This window comes from Carassius carassius, unplaced genomic scaffold, assembly GCF_963082965.1.
Source record: "Carassius carassius unplaced genomic scaffold, fCarCar2.1 SCAFFOLD_68, whole genome shotgun sequence".
In the NCBI taxonomy this organism is placed as follows: domain Eukaryota; kingdom Metazoa; phylum Chordata; class Actinopteri; order Cypriniformes; family Cyprinidae; genus Carassius; species Carassius carassius.
Window position 1 is genome coordinate 394800 of NW_026775139.1, and position 20746 is coordinate 415545.

The following is a 20746-nucleotide window of genomic DNA, read 5'->3' on the forward strand; positions in this document are numbered from 1 at the left end:
CTTTGTTAATGTAAGGGATTTCTTGGAAAGTAATTTGTTGTATTACCCTTATGAGTCTTGTGTTTCTGTGTAATTATGATAGAAACATAAATTACATGTAAGTGTTTAGATCTGTGTGCTTTTCATTTTTTAAATATCATGATTATCTGGGAATTCTGTGGAAAATCTGGGTTTATGAACTTTGGACAAAAAAAAGCTGTTCAATGATTTAATGATTGTTTCAACAATGATATCTGGGTGGACTAGCATGCTATTGCATGATGCATCATACTTCCTCGTTCTATATGGAGGATTTGGCTTTGTATCTTCAGTGTCACTATAGTAAATGACTGCATCTCAAAGCTCCAGGCTGCTATTGATCCATTTAAGCAGATGGTCAGCATCAGCTGGTTGCTGTGGGAATTTGTGGGTTTTATTTGCTGCTGCCTCATTTATTCTGATGGCCAGGGAGTTTTCCCAGAACAAAACCATACTGTCAACAACAACAGATAATTTAATCGGCTATTTGAAGTGGTCCAAACTGAAGTGGTGTTAGTTTACTAAGTATTTGCTATGTGACAGTATATAAATGTATTTTTCATTAAAGCTGTGCTGATGAAAAGGCATGTAGTGCATTTGTGACATGCCGTAAAAATATTGTACGTTCAGTGGCAAAATTCTACTTGAAGCTAGGTTTCTGATATGCCATACAGCAAAGTAAATTGTTACTAAATCTTGTTAACATCGTTTCCTACATATGCATATGCAGCAAGTGTAAGATGGATAAAACAAGCCTAAATAACAATGTTTTTATAGTGCATTAAACTCTTTTAACTAAAAAACTAAGAAAATGAATTCCTTGTATGGCCCCTCTATTAGTAAATCAATTTAGACAATCAGTTTGAGTTAATCAGAAAATAAGAAAGGTTCAAGAGCTTATGTCGCTGACCATATGAGTAGCTAAATGAGACTGTTCAAAGTAGCATGAGCCATTTGAGAAGCACAGATACAGTAGATGTGTATTTCACCTGAGTTTGGGGGAAAATGACATCAGGGACCTTCACCCTATTCATCTGGGCAGCCTTTCTCAAAATGGCCTCGGCCTCTTCGACCCTCCCCTGAGACAGCAGCCATCGCGGAGACTCTGGAATAAACCTACAAACAACAACTACTGATAAATAATTAACTTCAATGATTGTTATGAGCCAAAGTCATTTGTTGGTTGTTTCCATTCTGCCCTCTTGTGTTCTCTGTGTATGTTTGTTTCAGATGGGCGGTTCCTGGAGATAATTTATTGGAGGCTGCGATTGGTTCTCCTCTTCACCTGATCCAGATATAAGGACTGCCCCAAACACTCAATCGGGCCATGATTGTGCCATCGCGTGTGACTCCATAGTTTGCTGTTTGCCTGGTTATTGTTGTTTGTTTGAATTTTTGAGTGTCTTACCAGAGAGATAGTTGGTGTATAAGATTGCGATTGTGTTCTGTGATAATTATATTGTATTGTTTTTTCTTTGCCTAAATTCTGTGATATTCCCAGTTAACTTGACCTAAGCCTGATTGACTACGATTTTGGATTCTGATTGTAAATTGTGTGCTGTTAACTCGTGTATCTATATCTTGTAAACATTTTGTTAATCTTAGTTTTTGTTAAGTTGAGGAACATAGGGGGTTAGACGCCATTTTATTTTGATATCACTTTTGACATTGTTTTTGGTTTAGGGAGTCAGGTAAGTTGAAACTGTATTTTATTTCTTTTGGTTTCATTAATTTTGACTTAGGAAGTGTAGAAGTTTAACAAAGAGGATTTTTTTGTTTGTTATTTTGGTCTTGTCTGCCCCTGACGCTAAGCCCCAACTTGTAAATAAATTACTGTTTATTCAACATCTCTCTGGTTCTGAGCCTCTCTTCCTTTTCCTGTTACGGCTGACCCCTAGCGGTCGTAACAGAAATTGGGGGCTCGTCTTAAAAAGGAGTTTTTCCCCATAAACTAATTGGTGTTTTGCGGTCGCGTGTTCATGAAAAACAAACTCATGAAATTTGCTTTGTTTTTGTTTGGCTAGTGGTTTTCACTTTAAGGGGGAGGGAATTCGGTATGTCCTCTAAATTTGAATTGGAAAAGTTTGCAATTCAGCGTACTGCTGAACAATTGGATATTTGTCGCAAAGATGATCTGTTTTCAGTTGCTGATTTATATCAAATTAAAGTTCCTCGTGGTGCAGTGAAGCATGAGATCAGGGATGTGATCTATAAGCATTTGGTGGAAAATTGAGTTTTGCCAGAGGTGAGTGAAGCGGGTGTTGCAGATCAGTTGCCAATTTCCGTGGGTAAGGGGGCGGAGCATCCCAAACCCGAGGAGATGGCCAGCATGGATCCCGTCGATCTCCCTTTTCTGAGCGATCCTCGGTTGGCAATCAAACTAAAAGAGTTAGAGTTGGAGATGAGCAGGCAACAATATCGAAGTCAGCTGCTGCATTTTCGCACAGTTGAGCTTGAAACTAAGTGAGCAATCAAGCTCAAAGAATTGGAGCTTGAGCTCAAAACCAAATCACCTGTTCACCCCTCAACTGCTGATGCGCCTACTGTGAGCATGTCTGTGTCGTCAACCATCAGTGCTTCCACTCCAAGTCCCATTCCTGCACCTCGACGCAGCCCACAAGTAAGTCAACCTGAATTTGATGTTAGCCGCCAAATTGCACTAGTACCACTGTTTCGAGAAAGTGAGGTTGACACTTATTTCACTGTGTTTGAGCGAATCGCTGCCACATTGAAATGGCCACGTAATGTTTGGCCACTATTCTTGCAATGTAAACTCATTGGTAAAGCCCAAGAAGTCTGCACAGCATTAACACTTGAGCAGAGCTTGGATTATGATGTAATGAAGAATTCCGTTTTGCGTGCTTATTAGCTAGTTCCTGAAGCATACTGTCAAAAGTTCCGCAGTCTTGTGAAAATCCCTAGTCAAACGTTTGTTGAATTTGTGAGAGACAAAGCAAATTTATTTGATAAGTGGTGCGCTGCGAACAAGGTAGACATGTTTGAACAGCTTAAAGAGTTATCACTGTTGGAGGAGTTTAAGAGTTGTTTACCAGAGAAAATTGTGGTCTACTTAAATGAGCAGAAAGTCTAATCTCTTTCTGAGGCTGCCGTTTTTTCTGATGAATTTGTACTTACGCACAAAATAGAGTTTTTACCCACAAAGCATAATTTCCCTGATCGAGTTCGTACTTCTAAGGATGCCACAGTGGCACCAAAGAACATTTCGAGTGCAGACAGTAATGAGAACCGTGAGTGCTTTTATTGTCATGAGGTTGGGCACCTCATCGCAAATTGTCCCACCTTGAAACGCAAAGTCAGTAGAAAAGCAAACCCTTCGAAAAGTGTTGCATTGATCGAAAGAAAGGTTTTTTCATCTGAACAAAATGTGTCTTTGAATTCAGTGGTTGAGTCTACTTTTGAACCCTTCATTTGTGATGGTGTAGTATCATTGAGTGAAACGGAGATTGAGTTGAATCATATTCGTATCTTCCGTGATACTGGTACTGCCCAATCGTTTATCCTACAAAATGTGTTGCCATTCTCTGAACAGTCAAGCTGTGGTTCTAATGTGCTGGTACAGGGTATTGATCTCACAGTAGTTAAAGTTCCTTTACAGTAGTAGTGTTTCTACGCTCTGGGATCATTTCAGGGAAGGTTAAACTGGTAGTCCAAGCACAGTTACCTGTTAAAGATGTGTCGCTCATTCTTGGTAATGATCTGGCAGGTGATAAAGTTTTTTTTCTACCTGAGGTAATAGATACTCCTATTGTGCACGAGGGTGATGTTCTGCAGGAGGAGTTTCCTGATGTGTTTGGCGCTTGCATTGTGACCTGAGCTCAAGCTCGCAAATTTAGGGATACTGTCTGACTCATTTATGTGTGCTGACGATGCTGTTAATGCAAAGGAGGTTAGTACTGATAAGGTAGAGGTGTGTGCACTCCCAGGTTTTGATTTACCCATTGGTAAACCCATGTTAATTGAGGCACAACGTGCTGATAAAACTTTAAATCATTGTGTTGAATCCGCTGTTGAGCTGACTGATTTGTCAGAGCATCCTGTTGCATACTACTTTGAGGATGATGTATTGATGCATAAGTGGTCTCCACGTCATGCCAACTATGATTGGAGTACTGTTTTCCAAGTTGTTGTCCCGAAACCTTACAGAGAGCAGGTACTGAGTGTTGCACATGATCATGAGCTTTCTGGCCATTTTGGCATTCGTAAAACTTATGATCATTTGATGAAGATTTCTTTTGGCCTTCCATGAAGTCAGATGTAGTCAAATTTAGTAAATCCTGTCATGCGTGCCAAACAGCGGGCAAACCAAATAAGGTGGTTCCTCCAGCTCCATTGAAACCAATTACTGTATTAGGTGAACCGTTTGAGCGAATTCTGATTGACTGTGTAGGACCGTTGCCCAAAACCAAGTCTGGAAATTCTTATCTAGTAACGTTAATGTGTGTGTCAACTAGGTTTCCTGAGGCAATACCGCTACGTTCCCTCAAAGGTAATGAAACAGTTAAACATCAAACATCAAATGTCCATTGCATACCACCCTCAGTCACAAGGTGCTATAGAACGTTTTCATCAAACCTTAAAGTCGATACTCCGAACCTTTTGCGTGGAACATGAAAAAGAATGGGATGAACACATCCCGCTCTTGTTATTTGCAGTACGTAATACCAGTCAAGCATCACTTGGATTTAGTCCCTCTGAGTTAATTTTTGGACACACTGTTCATGGTCCATTGAAAATTTAGCAAGAGCAAATTCTTTCATCTAGCCGTTTGTCTTCAACTACCAATGTATTGGATTATGTCAGTGCGTTCCGCGAACGCTTGCATACGGTGTAGAAGTTGGCAAAACAATCACTCAGTTCTGTGCAAAGCCAAATGAAATCTCACTATGACCAGAAGGCTGTATCGCAATCATTTCAGACTGGCGATAAAGTTCTTATCTTACTTCCAGTGCAAGGTTCAGCACTCCAAGCTAAGTTCACTGGTCCTTACCGCATCAAGGAGAAGCTAGGAGACACTGAATATGTAGTTGATACCCCTGACCAAAGAAGGAAGTCACGAGTCTGCCACATTAATATGCTTAAAGCATATTTGTCACGTTCTGATTCTGAAGTTAGTATGCCTGTTTTTACAGTTGTACCAGTTACTGTGTCACTGTCGGATTATTCACCCGAAAGTGATGATTTGAAAATGAATAGTGCATCATTCTTGTCAGTTCGTTTGCCAAATTCTGAGGCTTTGTTGAATTTGTCTGAAAAGTTGTCCCATTTGCCTGTGTCTGCCCAGGCGGATATTGCCAGTCTTCTTAATAAGTACACGACTTTGTTTAATGACTTCCCTTCAACTACCCACGTAATAGAACATGATATAGATGTTGGTTCACATGCCCCAGTTAAACAGAATGCCTATCGTGTAAACCCAGTTAAAAGAGAACTAATGAAGCAGGAAACCCAGTACTTGCTAGAACACAATTTAGCAGTTCCTAGTGCCAGTCCCTGGTGTTCACCATGTCTACTTGTCCCTAAGCCAGATGGGTTTTGTACTGACTACCGTAAAGTTAACACTTTAACTAAAGCTGACTCTTTTCTGCTTCCTTGTATGGAAGATTGTGTTGATCGGGTAGGTAACGCTAAATTCATGACTGCTAAGATCTGCTAAAAGGATATTGGCAGGTGCCACTCACAAAGAAAGCGTGTGAGATTTCTGCTTTTGCCACACCTGACGTATTTTTGCAGTACCGTGTTATGGCTTTTGGCCTTCGAAATGCTGGAGCTAACTTTCAGCGACTAATGTCCATAGTGTTGTCTGATGTGTCAAATTGTGAGGCTTACTTGGATGATGTGGTGTGCTATGCTGATACTTGGAAAGACCATCTCAAAACTTTGGATGATGTCTTCAAACGCTTGAGAAATGCTAACCTAACCTTGAATTGTGAATTTGGTTGTGCTACTCTCACATACTTGGTAAAGGAGGTTGGGAATGGTCAAGAGCTCCGTCGATTTCTTGGAATGACTGGCTACTACAGATGTTTTTGTAAGAATTTTTCAGATGTTGACAGTCCTCTCACTGGACTATTACGTAAAGCAGTCTCATATAAGTGGTCTTCGGAATGTCAGTCCACCTTTGAAGTCTTGAAAACTTTGCTTTGTAGTGCCCCTGTGCTCGCTGCCCCGTTTTGAAAAGCCATTCTTGATGTAAGTGGACGCTAGTGGTACCGGTGCTGGTGCCGTCTTTCTTCAAACGGATGCAGCTGGTTTGAATCACCCAATAAGTTTCTTTTCGAAAAAGTTCCACAAACATCAGATTAACTACAGTACTATAGAAAAAGAAGCCCTTGCCTTCCTTTTCCTGTTACGGCTGACCCCTAGCGGTCGTAACAATGATGAAAATGAGCTGTTAAAATCAAATAATACAATATGAATGATAAAATGGCTCTGAAAGGCTCTTACATTTTGCCTGTCATGATACATATCTTGTGATGTTCCTCATTTGAAATTCACTACATGAATAAGTTTCACTATTGTCAAAATGATCGATACTTAGCATGAAGTTTGGTTTGGTGGTATGGTTCTGTTCTGGGCTAAAACTCCCTGCCCATCCATGTAGCCTGTCATGAATGAGCAGGGAGAACAACAAAAATAATCCCCCTTGGGTTAACAGAACAGAACAAAGCAAATATCATTAATGTACTTAACAATCTTTAAGTATTACACTTTATTCAAGATAAGAGTCTAATAAGAGTCTGATATCAGAAAGTCAAGTCCTGACTGTGGCAAAAATGTTTATTTTGATTGTAATCAGGCCAGCTCATGATGACAGGCTCATCGCATAAAAACAGCAAACATCTCCTCTCTGCTTTGCAACACCACATTTATTGTCACAAAGAGAAAAGGCACAACGAAAGTCAAGGTTCAAGAGCACAACATTAACAGAACTCATTAACACTTTGAGGACTTAAGATATGACTTGAAGGCTTGCGTGCGACTTTAAAGTCCTACCTCTGCTAGAAGGCTACAGGCAGGTGTGTTTTATCAGGGTTGGAGCTAAACTCTGCAGGGACACCGGCCCTCCAGGACCAAGTTTGCCCATGCCTGCTCTAGAGTCTAGACCAGGCATTCTCAAATCTGGACTACGAGATCCACTTTCCTGCACAGTTTAGCTCTAACCTTAATCAAACACACCTGAGTTTGATTTTGTTTTTGATATTTGGGATCATTCGAAAATCACAGGAAGGTGACTTTGATTAGGGTTGGAGGCAAACTCTGCAGCGCATTGGCCCTCCAGGGAAAGTTTTGAGAAACCCTGTTTAGATTTTTTTAGATGGGGCGCATTGGCCCTCGAGGGCAAGTTTTGAGGAACTCATACTGCTGCAAATATGCTTAATATTTTGCTCCTGCAAATGATGCAAAACTGTTAACATTTTATTTATTTATTTTTATTAGCAGATTAGGCAATATGCATTCTATGGGCCTTCTATGAGAATGCAATAAATTCCCCCAAAAATCTATTTCAGACCACATCAACCAGTTTAATCACATAAATTGCTGTTACAGTAATGTGTTCATTATTCCATAATGTTTGTAATCATTTATAAGTATAACCTGTCTAAGCTGTCTTACTTAAATGTACATTTGAGCTAATAATCTTGTCAATATTCTGGTCACCATGTCTGGTGTATTATTAAATAATATCTGGCCCAAAGCAAACACCTACCACCAAAGCAGGATGCAGAAGAAACCAGGAATGGTGAAGGCCAATAGCAGCATTCTCCAGTCTCGCAAGAAGTAGGCAGCCAATGGAAGCATCATGTACCCGATTGAAAAGAAAAGACACACGCCAAGAGTGGAGTAAATGTCACGAATGGATGGGCTCAATATTTCCATTCCTAAGAGAAGAGATTTTTTTTTGAGGGAAGGGGGGGTTAATCCAGGATCTACAGTCTGAATTATTTTCAGAGAATACATTTAATATAGATTCTAAATCAAAAACATGCATTTAATGTGTAATTTTAAACATAACCTAAAAATGTATAAGTATAACACATCTTATAAATGTATAAATGGTTTGGCTCAACATATGGAAGCTCATGTATATAAAAGAGAAAATAGAAAAAATGGTAATTGACACTTTTCATCTTACAATTCTAACTTTTTCTGAGAAATTCTGAGAAATTTGCTACATTATATAAATATAATTTCTACGTATAAACTCACAATTCTGAAAAAAGCCAGAATTGCAAGATTAAAAAATAATAAATAAATAAATAAATAAATAATAATAAAAAGATTTGTCAGGTGTAAATTGAGGAAAAAAGGTCGAGATGTAAACTCAGAAAGTCAAAATTGTGCGATTAAAAGTCTGTTACCTTTTTCATTTTTCTTATCTGGTCCCAGGAACAAGCTTTCATAATTATCAATAATACACTGTTTAAGACTGAAACCATAACAAAATAAAGTATTAATACAAACTATACACTAAAAATCAAATCACAACAAAAGTCTTTACCTAAGACAAATGCTGCCACATAGTTGGATATTTGGCCCATTCCAACAATGAAAAACAACAAACAAAAAATCAGCCAAGATGGGGAGAAGACTTGAATAAAGGTGAATACCGTCTGAATCCCCATGGTAACAAACAGCACTTTTTTCCTACCAAACCTGAAAACCAAGAAGAAACAAGTTTAATTAAATTAGGTGACTAGAGTTTCTCTGCTAAAAAAATAATGATAATAAAAAAATTAAATAAAATGAAGGGAACACTCACAGTATTTCACAGTATAACACCAGGTCATTTAAACATCAGGGATATCAGTCTGTCTAGTTAGGAATCATAAGTGATTTTGAATCAGTTTCTCCTCCCTTGGTGAGGGAAAATGAAAGTGAATGAATGAAAGTGAAAACAGGTGCACTTGAGAGTCAACAGCAGGACAATCGCCACAACGGCAATGGTTCTGCAGACATTCGCTCTCTCCTAACCCTTCCCCACTGATTTGTCTCTAGTTTTGTGTTTTGTCAAGCTCTTTGTGGCTACTCCCAGTACATGAGGCAAAACCTGCAGCCCAATCAGGGTGCACAGGTAGTCCAGCTCCTGAAGAATGGCACGTCCAATTGTGCCATCAAAAGGAGGTTTGGTGTTGTCTCCCAGCACAGTCTGAAGAGCATGAGAAGAAACCGGGAGATGGGCCATTACTCAAGGAGAACCAGACTGCACCAGTATCTGCTCCTTTGTGTGAGAAGGAACAGGAGGAGCGCTGCCAGAACCCTACAGAATGACCTCCAGCAGGCGACTGGTGTGCATGTTTCTGAACAAACAGACTCCATGAGGGTTGTATGAGCTTTACAGCTGTTAGGTACTGAAATTAAATCCTCAGAGCGTAAAAGTGTAAAAACAACACTGAAAAATTAATTCATTGAGAAGCATGGACTTTTTTAAAATTATAATTACAAACCCGATTCCAAAAAAGTTGGGACACTGTACAAATTGTGAGTAAAAAAGGAATGGAATAATTTACAAATCTCATAAACTTATATTTTATTCACAATGGAATGTAGATAACATATCAAATGTTGAAAGTGAGACATTTTGAAATGTCATCCCAAATATTGGCTCATTTTGGATTTCATGAGAACTACACATTCCAAAAAAGTTAGGACAGGTAGCAATTAAGAGGCCGGAAAAGTTAAATGTACACATAAGGAACAGCTGGAGGACCAATTTGCAACTTATTAGGTCAATTGGCAACATGACTGGGTATAAAAAGTGCCTCTCAGAGTGGAAGTGTCTCTCAGAAGTCAAGATGGGCAGAGGATCACCAATTCCCCCAATGCTGCGGCAAAAAATAGTGGAGCAATATCAGAAAGGGTTTCTCAGAGAAAAACTGCAAAGAGTGTGAAGTTATCATCATCTACGGTGCATAATATCATCCAAAGATTCAGAGAATCTGGAACAATCTCTGTGTGTAAGGGTCAAGGCCGGAAAACCATACTGGATGCCGTGAACTTCGGGCCCTTAGACGGCACTGCATCACATACAGGAATGCTACTGTAATGGAAATCACAACATGGGCTCAGGAATACTTCCAGAAAACATTGTCGTTAAACACAATCCAGCGTGTGTGCGTGTGGCATGGGCAGCTTACACATCTGGAAAGGCACCATCAATGCTGAAAGGTATATCCAAGTTCTAGAACAACATATGCTCCCATCACCTCGTCTCTTTCAGGGAAGACCTTGCATTTTCCAACATGACAATGCCAGACCACATACTGCATCAATTACAACATCATGGCTGCGTAGAAGAAAGATCCGGTTACTGAAATGGCCAGTCTGCAGTCCAGATCTTTCACCCATAGAAAACATTTTCTATGGGTGAAACATTTTCTAAGATGCGACAAAGAAGACCTAAGACAGTTGAGCAACTAAAAGCCTGTATTAGACAAGAATGGGACAACATTCCTATTCCTAAACTTGAGCAACTTGTCTCCTCCGTCCCCAGACGTTTTCAGACTGTTATAAAAAGAAGAGGGGATGCCACACACATAGACATAGCCTTGTCTTTTTTGAGATGTGTTGATGCCATGAAATTAAAAATCAACTTATTATTCCGTTAAAATGATACATCTTCTGAGTTTAAACATTTGATATGTCATCTATGTTGTGTCCTGAATAAAATATTGAAATTTTACACTTCCACATCATTGCATTCGGTTTTTATTCACAATTTGTACAGTGTTTTTTGGAATCGGGTTTGTATTATTATAATGCTTTCTGACAGATTCAGTGATTATAATGGGAGTGCTTTTTGCTCACTTCCTGTATATAGTCCAAGATATGCACAATAAGAAAGAGCTTTATTGCCAACTGTGCTTCCACACACAAGGATTTATTTTTATTATTATGAAAGGGGTCATCAAATGCAAAATTCTCTTTTGTTGTTGTTAGGACAACAACGATCATCGTGTCAGGACCACTCCCCATGTATCGATGAGGACACAAAAGGTTCAGTACACTTGTTGCTTTAAATGAATGGTTATTGTCATGATGTAAAGAACAGAAACTGCTATTTGTTAATAATTGGAATCTTTTCTGGGGGCCTTCTAGGCTTTTTCGCGCTACCAGCCTGCACCCAAGCAGAGTCAGAGCAGAACTTCTCTCTGACAACATCTCCAGGACACTTCGCTCCATATGACTAGTAAGCCAATTCTCAAATAATTATTATGATGACTTTTGTTCTACCCACTTAAATGACAGAAGTACTTGCACTTTCCAATCTCTATTGGGGGTACGCTATTCATGGCCTTGTATTTACCAGGTGTAATGAAGTTCAGCGTTTAAAGTGGCCCAGAGCCTGGTAACCCTTTGAAGATTAGAGAGGTTAGTTTTTCGTGTGTATAGTATTTCCGGAGTTGTTCTCTAATATATCCATGCCAATTGGTGTGGTATTTAGAATCAATGACTAATGTTGGGAGCTTGTGAAACATTTTTGTTTGAGAGAGCATTTTTTTCATCCCCACCTTCTTCAAATTGGTAAGTAATTTTACACCATTAATTAAAGTACGTAGGCATGTCAATATATCAGGTAACAAGTTTTGTGGTAAATATGTTGTTGAATGTTGTCAGCAGTTCAGGTATGATTGTGTGACTTATGAATTAGTCTCTTTTTGGTAAGAGTACTAAATTGTTAACATGTTACCTGTGGAGAGGGTTTTTGTAAAACTTTTCAATTAGTACTCCATGGAGGAGATTATGATGTGTTAACTGGTGTAGATTAAATTACCTTTGAGTAGCTTTGTGGAAATGGCATTGTGGGTAAATTAAATCCTTTTTTTATGTAGTATATTTGAAGGATATGGTGGAGATAAGTGTGAACTCCTAAAGTGGCTACTGGTTTGAAAGATTAGAGATTTTAGCCATGACTTCCAATGTGGAATTATTTCTGAAAGAACCTTTCGGAGGAAACACTTGAGAAGTGCACCAAAGAGCAGCTGATTGCTGCTCATTATAATATAGAGCTCAGTAGCAGTGATACAAAACTTGAGGAGTCTATCATAATAAGTTTGAAGGGCACTTTAGAGGAAAGGGGAGTTTTAGTTGCAAAATTACAGGATCCAGGTATTGTTGACAGTAAAGTAAAGCTAAAAGAGATGGTGTTACGAGAAAAAGAGTTAGACCCGGAGGTAGTGAAGTGTCATCTAGAACATGATAGGAAAGCTTTGAAAGAAAAGGAGTTGGAAAGCGAACTAGAGCTGAGGAAACTTGAGGGACAGGAAAGAGAGCGTGAGCGTGCTGTTGTCCTTAAAAAAATGGAGTTGGATTTGGCAGGCAGGACACCTCTTTGGCAGGCAGCCACCTCTTTCACCTTTTGTGGTACCCTCTGAGTCTTCTCAAAGGATAGAGCAAGTTTTTGATATTGGTAAGCATATTAAAATGGTTCCTCCTTTCTCTACATGAGAGAGTCGCTACATCATTGAAGTGGTTAAAAGACGTTTGAACGTTGCTTTTACAGTGTGTGCTTACAGGTAAGGATCAAGAGGTTTATTCATCACTTAGTTTAGAACAGAGTGCTGTGTATGATACAGTTAAAACTTATATCATTCATGCTTATGAGCTAGTACCTGAAGCATATCGACAACGAAATTACAGCAAAAGCGACAGGTAGACGTTTGTAGAGTTTGCTTGGGAAAAGGAGAACATGTTTGTTAGGTAGAGTGCTTCCAAGCAAGTTGAGACTAAAGAGCAGCTTAGGGACTTGATTCTCTTAGAGGAGTTTAAAAATTGTGTCCCAGCAGTTCTGGCTACTTAAATGAACAAAAGTTTTCCAAAATGTTTGATGCAGCTGTAATGGCTGATGAGTTTGCTTTAACCCATAAAGGGTTATACGGAAACCGTGACTTAAGAAGAAATTATCAGGGTCATAGTAAACCTGTTGTAGCAGGATCTGACTCTGTTCCAACCTCCTCTAGCAAGCTTAGTGCCGTTTTTTCCAAGGCAAATATCATCAGCTTTTATTGTAAGAAACCAGGGCATAAGATATCTGAGTGTTTTGTTCTTGGTAAAAAAGCGAAATCAACCAAGCCAGTTGGATTGACTGCTGCATGCTATTTTCCTGTACAAAAAAGTGATGAGTGTTTTGAGTTTCAATCTTTGGAGTCGAGAGACTCAGGAGATTGTGATTATGTAACAGATTATGCTCTCTACCAGGGCAAGAAAGTGGTGTTCCTGTAAGTATCCTCAGAGATACTGGAGCCTTGCAGTCATTACTATCACTGAAGGAAAGGGAGACAAGGATGATAACTGACTGCAGACACAGCCTCATTGTAAAACCTGACAAGTTTTTGACAAGAACCACTCATTTTTCAAAAAATCCTGTCATACGTGCACAAACTGACAGTCACCACTTATAAGCTACTACTAAATATTGTAGAAACATAATTTTCTGTAAAGTTGCTTTGTAACGATTTGTATTGTAAAAAGCGCTATACAAATAAACTTGAATTGAATTGAACAAGTGAGGTTAACTCAAACTGTTTATTTTAAAAATGTAAAAATAAAAAATACCTCAAACACATTTGTTATAACTAAAAAGCCCAGATAATATCATCAAGTATTGGTTGTTACACTGTATATTAGCAATGACAATTATCCATTATAGTTCTGTCCAGCATCTAATCCCTGATTAAATAGATGTATTAATACTGTGCACACTGATGTACATACGCCCATCTTATACAGTGGTAACCAGTCACACACACAGACATCAATAATAAGCATATAAACCTCAACAATGGTGACCATATAAAAATGCATCAGTGCATGCTGGGAGCCAAATATGAGTTTTGGACAACTGTTTGAGGAGTCCTTTTATATTAATAACTTATCACAGAACAACTGGCTTTTAGAATCACTTTTATTATAATCAGTCCATCTTATTAAACAACACTTATTTAATCAGAGATTACACTCTGAACAGTTTAATAATTGTCATCATCAATAAACTGTATAACAACCAACATCTGATGATATTTTCTCTGGACTTTTAAATTATAACAAATGTTTCAGGAACACCTGGTTACAACAGCCAGAGGAAAAAACAAAACATTAAGACAGAAGTCAAGGGTCAAGAGCCTAACTAAAGCAAACACAGATCTCTGACATGGTTCCTTCAAATGAAACAATAAAACAACAACTAAAAATTTGATAATTCTCAATAAGAAATTCTGTAGGTGTCTAACAGAAATAAGGTAAATCTTTTTATAAGTGGAGCTGGTGATTCTGTTTGTGGGGTTGTTTAATCAGATCTTGAGAGATTTCATGTATTTTATTTCAGTTGATTTCATCTAAGGCTGTGGCTGAAGTCAGTTGTAGTTTTTGTGTTTCTCTTTTCTTCAGTTATTCTGTTTGTTAACAGCAGCTGTTCATCACTAATGCTCATTCAGCACTCACTTACTTAATTGCAGTTTTAAAACTTAAACGGTTCAAGCCAAGGCAATCTGTTTACTCAAATCGTTTGAGTTACGTGAGTTGTCAGGTTTTACAGTGGAAGGAGCTGGATTTTTTTTGTTTATGACTGAAACTTGGCAGAACTATGGAAAATGCTCCCCTAAAGGGAATTTACCCAAAGGATTATATATTTATTAGTCTGCCTTGACTTTCAGGCCATGGTGGAGGACTTGCTGCTGTGTTTAGAACCTTTTTTATTTAGCCGGATGGTAAATGTTGCCCCCCCCCCCCCCCCCCACTCATTTGAATTGCAAGTGATTTAAGTTGGTTGTATAAATCCCTTTTATTGTTTAATTTATTGTCCTGGTCCAAACAGCTCCTCCTTAGATGATCTTAGTGTGTTTTTTTTTTAATCTGTTCTTAAGCTTACTAGAATTACTGGATATATGATGGTTGTATCTGTAACCAGAGCTGTGGGGGTTTCTGTGGAGTTGTGAAAAGTGACTGTATTGACGCCTTGACAGGATCAATGTTTGTTTGATTGATACGGTATATGTTAATACCTAGACACCTACAGGCCACATGCTCCCCGTCTACATCCACCTCTGAAAAGTAGGTTGTCTGGGCCTTTGGCTTTCATGTTTGTGTTTTAGGTCAACACCTTTGGTGAATTGGCTTCTAGACACCAGAGACCAAAGCTTCTCCCCCTGTCTGTTTTCCTCCTGTGATGTAGTCTGTGTCCAGTATAATGTTTTAGTATGTTTGTTAATGGTAATGTGGTTTATTTGGTGGTGGGAGGATATCCAGACACGTGACCATCTCAAGCCTATAAACGGTTCAGTTCTGCTTGATCTATAGGCTCAACATCGATAGCTAAGCCATCACGGTTTTGATTGTTTTCAACAATACTGGAATGCTCTGGAAATACGTATGTGCAACATATTTTCCATGTCAATAAAGCTTCTACAAATTGAAAACTGAAACATAGAATTAAAGAGTTCACCAAGAACACTACCCATCACACTTTCTATATGGTTCTGAAAAGGTGTTATGTTTGGCCATGTTCTTTCTACCTCAACTGGCTTGTGTTAATAGCTTAAAATATTAGTTATTACGTGTTTACAAAGTTGTCATGTCCGACGTTTACATTTTTAAGAACATCTGATATAGTTTATCATCTTTTAAAATTTTATAACATATATTTCACCAAACCTTGAGGCCTGAAAAGCGGGTTTAGCATCAGTCCACATTTCAGCTGTTAGCCAGAAAAAGCAAGTGAGCTGAGATTTCATTATTGAGATAATCTACATAATGTGAAACTAGCACACAGTTACATTAGAGTTTTGGGTTCTAGTCTATGTTGAATAGTGTTTGTTACTGTTCCACATTTAACACCACATTACTCCATTGTGAAGACATGTACTGTCTAAAGCATTTTTCACTGCTGTAGTGCAACTCTGAAACCAGATCAAACAAAAATTTGCTTAAGTCTAAGTTGTAGCAGAATTAAAATGTTTTCTTTTTATCTTTCCATGATTTGTTCGTATTGTTCTGAACCACGGTTTAATTTTAACATCACAATTCATATTGTATTGTCCTGTGTGATTGTAAAAAGTTTTTTTGTGTGAGTGTCTGTTTTTTTGTTTTTTTGTACTGATGTAAAGTTGGCGAGCTCTTTGTGTTCTCTGCTTTACTGTGTTTATATACGTCAGTATTCTTTAAATCAGTATTCTAAAATTAAGTATTTAACACAGTTTTGGGTAATATGTGTGTGTGAATATAGTATGCGTCACAAGGATCTTTAAAAATATTTTTTGAAATAGTTAGGCTGACAGAGAAGATTTCAGAATTAGAGACACGCATCTAAACTTAAGGACAGTAAGAATGTTAGGGCTCTAGATACGGCTTTGGATGCGTCTAGCTCAGGGATTCCTGTGCATTGTTCGGTTCCGGAAACAGAGCCCTTGCAGCAGGGCAACTGGGTGACGGTGAGGCAGCGTAGTCGTGGGTCAAAACACCGCTCTTCTGTTCCGATCAAAACATTAAACAGGTTCTCCCCACTCAGTGATGCACCCACTGAGAAACCTGATGAAAGTGCTCTAGTTATTGGTGGTTCTATTGTATGGAACGTGAATATAGAGACACCAGCCACCATAGTCAAATGATTACCGGGAGCCAGAGCGCCTGACATCTTGGGAAATTTAAAAGTACTGGCTAATGCTAAATGTAAATGCACTAAGATTGTTATTCACGCTGGCGCTAATGATGTTCGACTTCGCCAGTCGGAGAACACTAAAAGTAATATTAAAGAGGTGTGTGAACTTGCAAGCATGATGTCAGACACTGTAATATGCTCTGGTCCCCTCCCTGCTTACCATGGTGATGAGATGCTGTATACAGGCCACCAGGGCACCATACAGACTTTATTAAAGAGTTTGCTGATTTTACAACCGAGTTAGTGCTGGCTGCAGATACATTTTTATTTGTGGGTGATTTTAATATCCATGTTGACAATGAAAAAGATGCATTGGGATCAGCATTTATAGACATTCTGAACTCTATTGGGGTTAGACAACACGTTTCAGGACCTACTCATTGTCAAAATCATACTTTAGATTTAATACTTTCACATGGAATTGATGTTGATGGTGTTGAAATTATGCAGCTAAGCGATGATATCTCAGATCATTATTTAGCTTTGTGCTAACTTCATATAGCTTAAACTGTCAATTCTACTTCTTGTTACAAGTATGGAAGAACCATCACTTCTACCATAAAAGACCGTTTTGTAAGTAATCTTTCTGATGTATCCAAATTCCTTAGCATATCCAAAACCTCAGAACAACTTGATGATGTAAGAGAAACTATGGACTCTCTCTTTTCTAGCATTTTAAATACAGTTGCTCCTTTATGTTTAAGGAAGGTTAAGGAAAACAGTCTGACACCATGGTATAATGAGCACACTCGCACCCTAAATGGAAAAAAATGGAGCGCAGCTGGAGGAAAACAAAACTAGAGGTATTTAAACTGAACTGAGAGAATGACATCACTTAATTCAATGATGAACTGCCTTTAACTGTCATTTTGCATTATTGACAAACTGTTTTCCAAATTCATGTTGATCAGTTGCTTTGACGCCATCTTTTTTGTTAAAGTGCTATATAAGTAAAGGTGACTTGACTTGACCAAAACAAATTCAATTTGTGGGCCATGCAGTGCATGTAAACTGCAGATGGATGGTCCTGACACGGTTTCTGCTTAACTCCGTTTATATGGCCGGACATGACAGCCACTCCATCATAACTTTGTGCAACGATGGGTACAGTGTATGTTCCACATGCATCCAGAAAGCGCTTTACGTCTCCATAAATTCCAGTAGTATCTGCTCTTTCAGAACGGTCAACGAATCCTAGAAATATTTCCTTTATCTCCAACTTCTCTGTGTACCTCACACACACGGCCATTTGTTCCTCTTTAAAAATGCATGCTTCGTCCACTAGAACAGAAAAAAATCCCATACTATCTTGTCTTTGACTAAACAAGCAACTATTTCTAAAAATTAATTTTGTGTGTCAGGGCTCGTTAGATTGAACGGGGCATTTAATTGAGTACAGAAAACCTTGTCACGCCTGACATACCAGTCACACAGTTCCAAAAAGGTTCCCATGATTTGCAGAAGTGTCTCTCTCATTGTGCCCTCTCAGTGCAAGTCCTTGTTTTCCTAAATGGAGCAATATGTCAACAATGGATGCTGCATATTCCCTATTGCCCTGCACTGTGGTCCAGTGAAATTCACTTAACTGTGCAGCGTCTGAACCAATAGCTTTGGTTTGCTCAAAGAAGTGCCATTGCTCTGTACAGTGACGATGTGGTACTCAGTTTGCGTGTTTCTGTAACTTTGCTAAAATATTCTTCCTGTCACGTACTCCATTTGCAATAAAACCAGGATCTCTTCTAAGTTTTCTTTGATATTTTTACACTTGTATTGGATGGGTAAGGGTTGTTGTTCAGATCTGCGCTGCATTAATTTTTGTCTCTTGAAAAACGTTCTTATATCCATATGAACTTAAATTGGCTCCCAGCTCAAAATTAGCATGTGTTAGCATAATGCATTTAATATGCATAAACCTGCTTTTTCTTAGGCGAGTGCTGTATATGGGTGTCATAAAATATTTTTAAAACCGATGAATTTGTATTTAATTTGATCACAACTTAAAAAATATATTGTAATGTGTATATATTATATCGCTTTTATTTATTTAAAAATCTTTATTGAAAAAAAAAATACATTAATGGATGGTTCCAGAGGCGAAAGGCGTCTGGCGGTTTTGTCATGGCTTTTCTTTCCTTTTTTGTCTGAGTGCAAACAAAGCTGCATGAACATTAGACTCAGCTCTCTGTGTGAGCTGGGATGGTACCATAGGGATCAGGGACCTGGTGCGTCGAGACAGTAGACTTTGCTTGCTGGAGAAAGCAAACCATCCCTAGAGGTGTTGCGCAGGTTAAGTAAAGCTGCATAGACATCAGAGCCATCACGTGCACACAACAAAACTAGGTAATGCTTGCCTGACCACTCAAATATGTTAGCTGCTGTGATGGACCATGGACTGTCTGGTATCTGGTGTAGTTGCAAAGGTTCTGGTTTTGCTTTAAAGCATTGCATGGGGCACATCTGGACTTCTCTTTCAATGTCACTGTACATTGCAGGCCAAAACATGGTTTCATGTGCACTTCGCTTAGTGAAATGAAGGCCAGGGTGACCTTGATGAAGCTGTGTTAAGTAGTGTTTCTGGAGAGAGTGAAGGATTATATACCTCTGACCATGCAGAATCAAGTCATCATCCACTGTCAATTCATCCCTCATTCGGTAGAAAACGGACAGATGTCATGTGGAAAGTCCTTATATGAGTCAGGCCAGCCAGTGAGTATGGTGTCCATGAGGCATTTGCAGAGAGCATCTGCCTGTGTGGTTTGCTTTAGTTCCTCAATCCTTCTGGATGACAACACCCCTTCCAGTGCTAGCACGTCATAGTCCTAAATGGCTTCAGGAGAGTCTGTGGAAGGGAGGTGTGCATGTGAAAGTGCATCCGCATCATACAGTTTGCGGCCTCTTTTATAGATCACATTTAGATGATAGCACTCAAGTTTGAGCATCATCTGCTGGATGCGTGCAGATGCTGTGTGCAGAGGCATTCTTAGGATGGTTATAAGAGGCTGATGATCTGTCTCCACAGTCACTGACTATAGATATAACCATGGAACTTTACACCGACAAAGACTAGTCACAAGAGTTCTTTCTCAATTTGTGCATAGCGCGCTTCAGTGTCAGTGAGAAATCTTGATGCGAATGCAACAGGCCAGCCATACTGAAGACAGACCGCATCCAGACAGTGCTGGGAAGCATCAGCAGACAATGTCACTGGCTTGTGAACATCACAATACTGTAATACAGACTTTTCAGATGTCCCTTGAGTGTGTCCACAGCAGCAGTATGTTGTTAAGTCAAATTACGTTCTACATCTTGAGGCAGGAGCTGACTGAGGGGAGCTGTTCTCTCACTGTAACGATGTATACATTTAGAAAGATAGATCATTTCCATTACAGTAGCATTCCTGTATGTGATGCAGTGCCGTCTAAGAGCCCGTAGATCATGGGCATCCAGTATGGTTTTCCGACCATGACCCTTACACACAGAGATTGTTCCAGATTCTCTGAATCTTTGGATGATATTATGCACTGTAGATGATGATAACTTCAAACTCTTTGCAATTTTTCTCTGAGAAACTCCTTTCTGATATTGCTCCATGTAGTGTTCTCGTGCAATGTGTTGAAACTCTGACTAAACACCAAGTTAAACCGTAGCCAATGAAAACAGAGTCGTAGTAAGGTTGATAATTTACTGTCACTCTTCCTCATTAACATTTGTGGTGAAAACTGTAATAAAACAATACAGCAATATTCAGTGTCCAGTGTCTTGACTAACATAGTATTATAAATGACTTTAACATAAAGATAAACTACTGTTCTCTTTGTAGCAGCGAGTACAATGGTTATAGCATTGCTGAGAGATTGTACACAATGGTAAACAACAATTTTTAAACATCGTCTTTTTAACAAAATCATCATTAATATGTGATCTTTAACGTATCTAGTGTCATATTAATGAACTTACGGCATTGCCTCTATGATGCTTTTAAGTGGATGCGACGGATTATCAGAGAGAGCACACCATGTCTGTCTCTTTGGTTTTCATGCAGAACTAACTAACAGG

General features: G+C 38.9%; 1 protein-coding gene across 2 annotated transcripts in view; it reads right to left on the bottom strand.

Annotated features, from left to right (window-relative positions):
* The window catches only part of slc22a21 (solute carrier family 22 member 21), a 58725-nt gene that overhangs the window by 21907 nt on the left and 16072 nt on the right, over window positions 1–20746 (bottom strand). For both annotated transcript variants that reach the window (XM_059547436.1, XM_059547435.1), the window contains exons 3-5: window positions 8540–8694; window positions 7748–7919; window positions 1008–1134 (exon numbers count right to left, since the gene is read on the bottom strand). In XM_059547436.1, coding sequence (XP_059403419.1) covers window positions 1008–1134; window positions 7748–7919; window positions 8540–8694 — 454 coding nt within the window. The remainder of the gene's footprint in view (window positions 1–1007; window positions 1135–7747; window positions 7920–8539; window positions 8695–20746) is intronic.